General features: G+C 38.7%; 1 protein-coding gene across 3 annotated transcripts in view; it reads left to right on the top strand.

The window, feature by feature from the left end:
• Nucleotides 1–12,680, top strand: part of ano3 (anoctamin 3) — a 107,091-nt gene that overhangs the window by 83,038 nt on the left and 11,373 nt on the right. For all 3 annotated transcript variants that reach the window (XM_035418806.1, XM_035418804.1, XM_035418805.1), the window contains exons 16-22: nucleotides 361–525; nucleotides 885–921; nucleotides 1,013–1,124; nucleotides 1,716–1,773; nucleotides 2,633–2,730; nucleotides 3,166–3,311; nucleotides 4,679–4,831. In XM_035418806.1, coding sequence (XP_035274697.1) covers nucleotides 361–525; nucleotides 885–921; nucleotides 1,013–1,124; nucleotides 1,716–1,773; nucleotides 2,633–2,730; nucleotides 3,166–3,311; nucleotides 4,679–4,831 — 769 coding nt within the window. The remainder of the gene's footprint in view (nucleotides 1–360; nucleotides 526–884; nucleotides 922–1,012; nucleotides 1,125–1,715; nucleotides 1,774–2,632; nucleotides 2,731–3,165; nucleotides 3,312–4,678; nucleotides 4,832–12,680) is intronic.

Raw genomic sequence — 12,680 nt, forward strand, 5'->3', positions numbered from 1 at the left:
TCTCAATGTCAATACTTGGCTGGCATGATTACAGGGCATTGTGGCTGTAGATGTTGCCTGCCTATAAATGCCCAAATAGCTCACAAAATGGGGATTACCTTGCAGTAAAGTTTTAAGAGGCCAGTTGTCCAAAATGGTGTATGATCCCTCTCTGGATTAAATATTAATTTTGTGTATGAATTGCATGACTGGATTATTTCTATCATATTTTTGCACATAGTAGTGTGTTACCTTGTGTGTTGCTTTTAATAAACATTTACATACATAAACTGCCTCAAGCAAGGATAATGAAACTAAAAATTAAAGTTGCAAACAATGATATATTATTGCATTTATCACTTTCGTTCTCTCTATTCTTAGCTGTCCCTGGTCGTGACTGCTGTGTTTGCTGTGGTGGTTTTCCGCCTCATTGCCATGGAGAAGTTTGCGTCTTTCCAGTGGGAGTTTGTGAAGAAGAACTGGCAGTTTGCCACATCCGGGACCGGAGTCTGCATCAACTTCATGATCATAATGTCTCTCAATGTGGTGGGTTTAGCATGTGTGTTATCCGTACACTTAAAAATTCTGCACCTTGCTTCTGGAATTCAGTTCTTTTAAATCAGGTTTTAAGACTTCTTGTCTGTTATTTCTCTTAGTTCAGACATTCAGCTGATTCAGATTTTTTTAATTAAAATTTTTTTTTCTTGTAAAGTACCTGGGATGTTTACATAAAAGTGTCTATATAAGAGCGCATTGTTTTGTATTGTATTGTGTATTCTATTTTAGTAAAGGACTGGGTGTTCCTTCAGTTTTATCAACATTAGGCGTGGGTGTGCAGGCATATTATTGATGGAACTGTCAACAAACTGCCTTTTTTCTCTCGCATTTGTATATATCCTATCCAGGTGTATGAAAAAGTGGCGTACCTACTTACAAACTTAGGTAAGTAAGAGTTTGCCTCGGTTTAAAACACAATGCACCTTCGTGGCCCATGGCCGCGGGCAAACTGAAATGTGGCCGTCTCCTTTTTCAGAACACCCTCGGACAGAATCGGAATGGGAGAACAGCTTTGCCCTGAAAATGTTCTTCTTTCAGTTTGTCAACTTGAACAGCTCCACATTCTATATTGCCTTCTTTCTGGGAAGGTAGGACATTGCTATGTACATCATATCATGGAATGAAGTTTAATCTGCTTCAATTAAGGAAAGGCCATTGCCTTCACTCTTTTTGTTTCTCATGATCTTCATTGCTTTTTCATCAAAGCAATCACTCTGTTTAATCAATATGCAGCTGCTGCTCTCCCTGGAACACGTTCTCAGCAATGGATTGACAGTGAACATATACTGCATACTACTTTCATACTGCAAAATTTTTCAAGGAGTCTGTCTCCATACAAAGTACGCAATTGCATAGTCATGTATAAATTATGCACCAACCATATTCATTTATGAAAAAACTTTAAATAGCATTTCAGTGTACCGTCTGCCCATTGTGCTTTGCGGACTTACTGTTGTGTAGTAAATTTGCTGACATTTCCTTCCTTGAATTAAAGGGGCTCTAAATGTTGATGAATGAACCATAGTTCCTCAATTATTATATTAAATGTTTGTTTGAAAGGTCTGATGCAGGGCAGCTCAAGATCCATTTCATTTCATAATTAAACTGACTGCAACTTTGGAACAGCTCATTGCTTTATATCAAAATGATAATACATTAAACTGAAAACTTCTGTTCAGATTTGCAGGCAGGCCAGGGAAATATAACAAGATTTTTAAGAGATGGCGATTGGAGGAGGTGAGTCATTAACAGAAATAGAACAGGAACCCTTCTAACCATCTGCATTCATTAATGTGTCTGAACTCTTTTCCAAGCTACTAATGTAAACTGTATTTGATTTGTTCAATCATCCTTCTTTCCTGCTATTCCAAGAGTGAGCATATTATTATCAACATGTATGGATACTTGTTCACACCATTCAAATCTTCCATTCATGCATGTGTATTTTTATTATAGAGTGATTTGTCAGAACATGGACAATCTGTACAACCTAGCGCTTTAGCTGATTGGATGACTTGCATGGCTTTTTTCAAAGGAATGGAGTTTTGTACATAGTGCACTATGCAACATTCATGCATCATGAAAGGAGCTTGCAGGTTTTTTATATAACTACAGTAGACTGTTTTTATCCACACCCTAAGTAAAGATGAACAAAGTAACTGTAATAAAGGCATGAACAAAAAGGAGTCTACTGTAGCTAACCAAGCTCAGAAATGTGAAAATAAATTCCACACTGAAATGCAGTGAAAATACTCTGAAAAGAGTAGTCATGCAAATAATCCTATCAGCCTGTGGGAATTGTAATCCATTGTCAGCCATGTTATATTTTTAATGTTTGTAGCAGAATCCTTGCATAAAGCCTTCAGTGATGGAAATAACATTTAAAACAACATATGACCAGCGGTTGACACTGTTTATGATGGTTACAATGCACAACACCTTAATTTCAAATTAAGAATTCATCATATGAAGGCATATTTGAGGCAATACTCATGCTTGGTGCTTTTATTCAAAATTCATTTAAGTGATTTTTTTTGTCATTATTAGAACTCTTATCAAATATTGTTTTAAAACCTTTGACTGTTTCTGTTGGCAGTGCCACCCCAGTGGCTGTCTAATAGACCTGTGCCTACAAATGGGTGTCATCATGGTTTTAAAACAGATCTGGAACAATTTCATGGAGTTAGGCTACCCGTAAGTACCTAATTGTGCATTGTGTATTTCCAATATATGGTTTATTTTATTCTATTATTTCATTTTGTCTGGTAAGGGAACATGACTGACCAGCCCCAGCCCCCCCCCCCCCCTCCCCCTAAGCCTGAAGCTGACAAATGGCAGATAACCAGCAAAAAAATTAAAATAAAATAAAACCTGCTGACAGCCCACTTTCAGTGCCGACAAGCACATTTGTGGTGGGGAGCTTTTAAAGGACCATAATGCTTTACAGCTGCAGCTGAATTGGTAACATCATTACAACAATTTGAATATGCATGCATCACAATATCTTTACTAGTGGGGATATCCATTGGTCCCTGTGATGTAATCCAATGTCTGTTTTCTCTGACCTCTGGCCAGTAATGTCCTACTCCCTGTTTACTGGGTGCTGCTGTGCTGTGCACTACTACACAGGTTACTTCAGAACTGGTGGTCTCGGAGGAAGATAAGGAAAGGTGGGCAACGCATGGAGAGTAAGGTTTCACTTCCACAGTGGGACAAAGACTGGAACCTGCAGCCAATGAATGCCCATGGCTTGGTTGATGAGTACCTGGAAATGGGTAAGATCATCCGATAACCAGAGAAGTCATCTGGCATTCAGCTGAACTTTTCTTGATCTGCAATCCACAACTTGCAAATGTTTGTTAGAAGCACTTTTTATATACACAACTGCTGAAGTAAACAAACACTTACAGGTCATTTTTTGTCATTAGCGGTTGTGATTTGTTTATCAGAGGCTAGTTCGGTTTTAAACTTTATACTTTTACTGGTATATTCCACACCATTTGACTTAAGGACTTTTGATCTTAAGGACAATTAAACAATGATTATTTATTGCACACAGTAAAACATGTTTTAATGCAGTTCTGGACACACTGACCAATGCATTTATTGTTTCTCCACACACCTAGCCCATGGTCAGGCACCCATGGACTCGCATGCCAAAGCCACATACACTACATGGCCAAAAGTATGTGTACACCTGACATCCAACATCTCATCCAGAATTATGGGCATTAAAATGGAGTTGTCCACCCTTTGCGGCTAAAACAACCTCCACTCTTCTGGAAAGGCTTTACACTACATGTTGGAACATTACTGCAGGGATTTCTTTCCATTCAGCCAGAAGAGCAGTAGTGAGGTCGGGCACTAATTGGACGACTAGGTCTGGCTCGGAGTTGACTTTCCAATTGATCCCAAAGGTGTTGGATGGGGTGGAGGCCATTTCTATGTGTGCCCAGGAACATTGTCATGCTGAAAGAGGAAAGGGCCTTCCCTGTTGGGGAAGCATAAAATTGTCCAGAATGTGATTGTATGCTCTAGCTTTGCCTTCATTGGAACTAAGGGGCCTAGCCCAAATCACGAAAAACTGCCCCAGATCAAGGGGTGTCCAGATACTTTTTCCTCATATAGTCTATGGGTCTACCTTAGATGCATAGGGTTCTACATGTTCAATATTTGCTAACTGTCTGATTGCAACTGTATTCTCATTGGTCACCAGCTGGTACGCATATGTAATGAACCTATGTGTGCTTCCCATTAATGTTAATTATGGCTGCTATTTATGTTGTGTTGTTGAATCTAAAGCTTCATATTTGCTAAACTGGTACAGCTCCCCTATGAAGGAATACATTTCCGCTTAAAGCCAACTGTTATAAGACTGCACTGAAAAAACCAGCACTGTTGCTGTGCTGGTTTTTCCCACTATTCACTTAGTCCTTGTGATTTTGCATATAAATACCTGAAAAAGTGAGTTTTGGCTTATTTTACAAGTGGTCTGTGGACAACAAACATTATTTCACCCCTTACTATGATTTGCACCCTGAACATAATCACAACCATTTAAAAAACCACTGGCAGTTTGCCTATGAAAGAAAAATCAGTGTGTAGTTGGCTCAAAGTAACTCTCTCCTACTGTCTCCCTTAGTCCTGCAGTTTGGCTTCACTACCATCTTTGTAGCAGCCTTCCCATTGGCTCCCCTCCTAGCCTTGCTGAACAACATCATTGAGATCCGACTGGATGCCTACAAGTTTGTCACACAGTGGAGGCGCCCGATGCCTGCTCGAGCTATTGACATTGGTTAGTCTCAATTACAGAAGTACATTTCAGCTTGTGGCTGAAGTCAAACCTCTTCTATATATACCTACATACATGGTAAATATATCAAATTGCACTGTCAACCAGTATTATGAGGTGTCTAGTTTCTCCAGAATCTAGTATCTCCGGGGAATATTATAGTTTTCCTGATTGTTTTCCTGTTGAAGTCTTATTGGCCAGTGTTATTTTGCAGGTCATTGGTTGAGTTGGCTGATTCGCCACCTCCAACTGGAGCAAAAACTATACAAGGTCTTGTATTGTTCGAAGAAGAAACTGACCATTATTTCACTAGCCAAGCACATCACTGGAAATTAGGTGAACTCACAATCAGGGAATGTTTTTAAGCATAAAAGAATAACCATACAGGCAATCATTCATAGTTTTTTTTTTGTTTTTTTTTGATGCGGTAGTAATCAGAAGCCATGTGAAATGCTTCCAGAATAAAAAAACATCACTGATATTTGTTGAATGTTTATAAGACAGCCAACCAGCTGTAAGGTTGCACAGCTTCTGTGATCATTTGACTTGTTTTTTTTTAATCACATGGAAGTTGTAAGGTCTTGCTACTGATTAGCTGTCTTCTCAGCACCCAAAACATATCTGAGATTTTTTTTTATTCCTGGAAGCATTTCACACAGCCTCTGACATTTGTTTGTTTGTTTGTTTACTACCGCATCAGGTATGGTTAAAGCAAAAACAAGAAGAAAGATCAACTATAGGTTAAAAAACCGTAACTCGATATATTGTGCAGCCCTACTCAGAATGTCAGTCTGGTCAGGCTGTTTCACCCTTGGAAAACCTACACAAAAGAAAGTGAGACCTGAATGCTAGAGTAAGACCAGTGCATAGTAGTTGCTAATAACAATGAAACATTGCTAATAAAATGTATGTCATTGTTAGCCTTTCGATTGGATAACTGGCTTCCAATAGCAACTGTTGCTATTAACACCATTGACCCATTGGCTCCAACGCACCTTTTGAAAAGCTTGAATTTAGAAGTGGTTAGTAATTTAGTACACATGTAATTGTCGAATGAGAGCAAATGCAGTGTATTACGTTTCCTAAACCATGAGTTAATTAGGAAAATACAATACTCTGGATTAGAATCTGCCGATGACCGCAACATCAGCTAAACATGTCAGCCATTGGCAGTGGTGTAAAAAGTAATCACTATTATACTTAAGTTGGGACACTCTATTTAAAATTGATCCAATTGTGAAATTTAAATATATGAAGTGTTCAAAATTATGCCAAGTCAAAACAATCTTCATAACAGTTAAAGGGGAATTCCACTGCAATAATGAAACTTTTCAGAATGACTTATTTCCTTTTTCATTTAATGACACTTTTCAAATTGGTAAGAAAATGAGGTGGTAGTTATTTAATTCTTTCAAAATAAAATGAATTATTTATTTATTTGTTTCATTTTGGCACATTTAGTCCTCCATACTTTAGCAATAAAATAACTGAACATATAAACTTAGATTTTTTTCTTTAGTGGCTAGCTTGCTAGTGAGTAACATTACCCTCTCTCCAGCCAAGTAGTAGGCTAACACCCATCCTCTTCATTAGCATTCAGCAGGAGTGGCAACCTGTGACTGGCATTATATGACACTCACCCATGGACAGTACGTACCTGCCCGTTGTTGTCTTTTAGTAAAGCAGGTACCTCGAGCATGCGCAGTAGTTTGGGGCTATATCTCTGCACTCACTACAGGTAGAGAATTTAATTAAGAGCACAGCTACTCCTCTAATGGTAAAAGGTCATTTCATGGTGGAATTCCCCTTTAAAGCAAACTGTTGCTTAGAGCGGATTGGTTCTTAGCATTGTGCTATATCTAGTAATAAATCCATGACTTTATAATTCCTGGAAAAGTTGTTTTATGTTGTTGCCTGCTAACTAGTTTCCATATTATAACTCAATGGCTAGTTATAAGTAGCTAACATTCAATAGCGTGCTGAAAGCTTCCCAATGGCTATTAGATACTTAGATAAAGTCAATTTAATAGTGAAGCTAGCTTAGTTGGCTATATATATTTTTTTTGTCCTTTTTTTTGGCTGGACCGCAACAGTCATTATTTGGTTAATTCTTCTAAATACAAATTAAAGTAGCATTATTCAATGTTAATATTTTTACAGTGGTTCATGCATAAAAACGTGTAAGTGCATATGTAAATGTTTATAAAATATTTTAGTCTCATTGCTATGAAATAAAATCATGAAATTAATTTTATATGTTAATTAACCCTTTCATGCAAGCCCCTTAGTGGGCGGCACACTGAGATTACTCAACTCAGACATTCATTGCTTCTGCAAACTACGAGTGGAAACTGAGTGGAAACAACAAACTCTGTGTTTTATATTTATTTATACATAATACACTACAACAATGGAAAATACCGAGTTTTTAAGTGCCACCAGTGTTGAGATGGTTGTCTATTTCACAAGCACCCCCTTCTTGCTGTCTCATCTGCAACTATACCCCCATGACACACCGAACAACAGCGTCCATCTGAGAATTCATAAATATATTCTTTCACCACCAAAAATTTGTATTCCATCATAGCAACAAGGTGTATCTGTATGAGTGGTTGCTTCAGCACAGTGTTGTGCATTCAACCTTAAAGTGACAATTTTGAAGATTTCAGTTTCGTTCTCTATGGCGGTGCCAATGGCGAGAAGCGGTAATTGCAGGTGTGTTTTTGGACCTCACTTCCCATAGATCCAACCGGATCCAACCAGTGTCGCCTGTGTGACGTCAGTCAGTTGGCACGCCAACTATAACACTTACTATTTACTGAATAAAAAATGGTTGTTATAAAAGTAATGTTATGTACATACTCATTCGTTGTCCAACATTTGGCTAACTCAAGATGTCTTTACACTGCCGAGCCGGGTTAAAATGCCGTAGCAAACCTGGGGTAGAATTAGTGATGATCAACGTTCTTTATCCACCTTTTGCCCGGTATGAACATCTTTACACTGCAGAGAAGAATTTGCGGGATTCGCTGTGCAATTATGTATCTCGTGCACAATAAGCAGTCTTTTTCGTGAATGATTGTTGTGTGGTATTTTTGAAACAACTGCCTTGCAAAATGTTACCCCTGGTGTTTCTGGTTTTGCTAGCTAAACTGTTCGAGAATAAAGCTGAGCTGGGTGTTAAATTAGCAATCAGAACAAGAAGAATAAAACAAAAACAAAGGAGATTTCATCAAAAAGGGCATAAAGGCTGAAGGAAGCGTAATAAAATAATAACAATGCTAATCCATACTGCCGTATTCTTTTATTTCGTTTTCTCCTGCATGACGTCTTCAGAAATCAGACCTGGCTCTGCTTCACATACCCCGGCTTTATTCCGATCATTATAATATATATTGATGAACTCGATGGCAATGTAAATAACGGTAACGTTAAGGCCAGTTCAGATCAATGATTCGCAATGAGGCCAAACGGTTTTAGAATGTTGCAGAGAAAATTGCAGCGGTGTGAACTGGCTAGTAGCAGAGCCGCTGCCTGCCCTGAGGTTTTAAAAGACCGTCCTTGTCAAATCGCCAAGTGCAGTTTTAGAACGTTTACAATCAGACATCTTGCAAGTTGCACCCAGTTTCGATGCAAATCATTGATCTGAACTGGCCTTAAGTTAGCTACACTGCAACGTTGCAACAAGGTAGCATTTGCATTCGAGAGACGGTTTGTGAAGTCGGTACCGGTCGGTAGCGTTAGCTAGCGTTTTTTTCTAATTGTTAGCTGACATTAGATTGTGTTAATTACATTAGCTAGCTAGCTAACTCAACGTTACCGGATATGAGAGATGGATACTGTGCGCAACGTTGTCTAAACTAATGTTGTCTTTCTTGACATGGTCCGGTAGCTAGCATTAGCTGTGCAAATAGCTATGTAATTTAGTAAAGTTACATTGTCATTAAATGTAATACGAAATCTACATCAACAAATAATATGATCTCTCATGTTACACAAAAACTTTTTAGGGTTCCATAACTCCCCCAACCCCCCCTTTCTCTGTTACTGTAACGCATGCAGACACCAGAAAAAACAGTACGCCGCTCACACACAAGTGAGCTGAAGAGCGAGCCTGTTGCGTTAGTTCCGCCTGCCCTCTCTGGCGGACCAGACCACTGATGGGTGATGAAAAACACGTCACAAACTGTGCGCCGCTTGTGATTTTTTCCCGGGAATGTCGCCACAGACACCAAGTTTTTCAATCATGAATTATGATAATAATAATAGTATAAATTAATATAAAAATAGGCTCAATCGCCATTGTGTTACCCAATGCAGCGATAGATAGTGACTTAACAGACATTTATTTTAATGAACATCTTCGAGATTATTACTTTAACATTACACAGCAATTTACAAGCACTCGTTGAAGCTTAATTTGTTTTTGTTTTTTTTCCCCCCGAAAGATTTTTCTTTGCCAACTCATCAGCATGGCTAAATCAAATTCTTGTAAGAGGGGGTCAGAAGAACCGGCAGAATTAAGTCTAGCAAAGATATACAGTATAAACAAGGATATATTACTACTGGTAACATTTCAATGTATGTTGTGTTATATTTTTGATATTGTTATATTCACGTTGTTCGTAAGAGACTGTTTGCCTTTGCTAATAAGTCTCAGTACGTTTGTATTGGGGGCTAACTAACAGCCCTAGCTGCTAGTATGGAATGGAAAATACTAATTCAAATATACTGTAAAATAAAATACTGTGCTAACATGTGCTAGATGAACATAAAATTCCCATTGGAGTGATTATAATTGTAACATGTCCTCATGTCCTCATGCAAGAAACAATTATGTGGTTTAGAATTCAGAAAAACATACAAAAAGTGAAATTATTACATATATAGGTATTTGTATCACAGTGTGTCACAATGTTTTTGCATTATTTTTCAATTTGATATCAATGTTTCATCTTAAACTACCACAAAGGTTTAAGATGAAACATAAATATGCTTTATAATGGGAAAAAGCATTTTACTCATTTTTGGAGAGGTTTTGGGTAGGTTTTTGGACCCCTAGATTTTAGACCCCTATTCTGATGAAAAGATTGTAATTCCCACTTGAAAATTATGCTAAATTCTTATGAGTCTCATGAGTCTAAACTGATTTGTTGTGAAATACACGTTTATGTTTATGTATTTACAGAAATTCACTATTTAAATATTTTAGATATATTTGTAGACACTTAGTGATACCAGGCTATACTGCTCACTTTTTGTTTCATATATCTTTAGTAGTTCTGCATATCACCATATTATGGAGTTTATGATCCAGGCCATATATATTTTTACCTGCTATATACATGTAATGTACTTGCATGTTAAACATGGCACTGGGAGTGGGGTTATTTAGGTGTTCAAATATACTGTAAACTATGGATCACTGCTAGAGCACTGGAGGTTGCTACTGGAGTCTTTGGGCTGACACCTGGAGTCACTGTTGAGTCCTCTGATCTGACAGCTGGGGTCATTGCTGGGGCCTTTGGGCTGGCATCTGTATTATTAGGCATTGTATTGAAGGTGTTTGGCTTCTCCAGCTGGGTGCAGTCAAAGGCCTCCCTGTTCAAGGGGAAGATGCCTGCCTTATTGAATACTGCTTTTTCATTTTCTGGAAAGGCAGTCAGGGGTTAGGTCTTTCTAAGAATGGATGAGAATTTATTTTTCCCAATAACCAGGTTCCCCCGGGGACCCTAGCCCTCTTTGTGTAGAAGCCCGGCTGAAGATCCTCTTCAGAGGATTAAAGACACTCAGGTCCATGAGCTGCAGGATATAAGTGGTATAGGCCAGCAGGCAGATAATCTCAATCATCTTTTCTCTCCAAAACGTGATTACATTCCGGGACACGTGTGTCTCATGCTGGTCCATTATGATTAAGAAGGGCCTATCAGTGGGTGCATGCTTGATGAAAAAAACAGCCCTCTTCTCATGGATTTTATCTTCAATGGAGGAATTTAGTCAGGTCACAGAGCAATTCAACAATACAACTTTTATTTGGCCAAATAGGAGAAACCATTCAAGCACTCATCGCAGAGTTCGAGAAGAGAATCTCAAACGTCTGTTCATACCTCTCTCCTTTATATCTCTTTTCAACAGCCCTTAGACAGGCCTTGGTATGACAGTCGCCCCCGCCCGCACTCATTTCTATTTTTCTGAGAAACTGTTGCTCAGAAACCTTGACTTATCCACATAGTGCGTGTGAGGCTTGCATCCGCAATAGAACACTGCACACGCATCGCCTGTGCGTGCACCCGGGAGTAGCTAGCCAGCTAACATTGCAGCCTTCAACAACAAAGGAACGTACATGCAACACAGAGCACACTTGCATGACAGAAAGAGAAAAAAATTACAGCAAAATTGCAGCTAGGAGCACATAACAGGCATAAGTGGTACTTGGCAGGCAGCTGGGAAAATGATAAAAGGTGGAATATTCATTCCTGCGGCACTGACGCAACAGTGCACTGTGCTGCTCGCTTGTTGCAGTCTGCTGCTGGTAGATGTGTTGGCGCCCCCTCTGGCTGAGAAGCCTTTCCCTCCCCTAGGCTTGTGTCCAAACCCTGTCTCATCATAATTAAAAATCAAATATGGATTGTGCCATGATTCATGCTTTTGAAATAGGGTTTCATGTATGTAAAACAACTCCCTTATCATTGATGGGGTGGCTCCATGTACCCAGCCCCTCTCCAAAGTCTCAGGGACTGTTGTAAATTCAAAGTAGTGAGCTCTGAACCTGACCCACCAGTTATCACTGGGACACGTGTTCAGATTAACAAGGGTCTTGCCTCCACTTGTCTTTACAGTTTAACCTGCCAGACCCTTGACCACAGCTCTGGTGTATCCATGATCAGCCATCCATGTGGTGTATGATATGAGAAATCTCTCCTCCTCATCAGTAATTGTTATTTTTGTAATTGTAAGGTATGCTGGGGGGTATCCCTGTCTCTCTGACAACACTCCTGAGACTTTTCTCTGACTTCTCTAAGGTCTTGTTTTTTTCTTCATTGCAGTTTTCCTTGCTGCTATTTTCCAGACACGCTCCCTTTCCAGTTACATACTGTATAACATTTACAGCTCTCCATGATTCTCACCCTGACATGTAATTAAAATTATTATTATTACTATACTTGTTGTTGTTGAAATGATACGTTATTTTAATGAACTTATAAACCATTATAACCAATACATATAGGTACTGGATATAGCAGAGATAGTTTGATATTTAAAAAAAAAATGTCTCTGGAAATAGCAATCAGAATCCTATTTCATTACTGCGATGCCTGCGGTCGAAGTTGGCTCACTGACAAGGAGAAACTGCAACTATCGTTAGCCAGCAACAACACACAGCAGGATCAGTGTGGCATCACCAAATTAATTTAATGTATTATTTTTTTTTAAAATCAAAAGTGAAGAATGTAACTCTGTAAGTGTTTTCTTTTTTTTTAATAAGCAATTTACAATTTAGAAGCATTAGTCTCTTATGACCAATGTGAATATAACAATATCAAAAATATGACACAACAGAGATAATTGAAATGTTACAAGCAGTATACGGCATCTTTTCCATCCTTCTGGCTGGATTTCATGTTTCCTTCTCCTCTTCTGCCCCCTTTCCCAAATCTATGTCAGCAAGGCCAGATTTCGCCTTAGCTATGCCGATGAGTTGGCAAAATTAACAAAATCTTCCAAAAGCCAAAGGTACAAATACAATTACAAGTGCACAACAAGTGCTTGTATATTGCTGTGTAATATTACGGTTGACTGCACAACATTGTACTAATGTAACAATTCAAGCTGTTGCACGGGGCTCTCAATT

Source organism: Anguilla anguilla, chromosome 5 (genome assembly GCF_013347855.1).
Source record: "Anguilla anguilla isolate fAngAng1 chromosome 5, fAngAng1.pri, whole genome shotgun sequence".
In the NCBI taxonomy this organism is placed as follows: domain Eukaryota; kingdom Metazoa; phylum Chordata; class Actinopteri; order Anguilliformes; family Anguillidae; genus Anguilla; species Anguilla anguilla.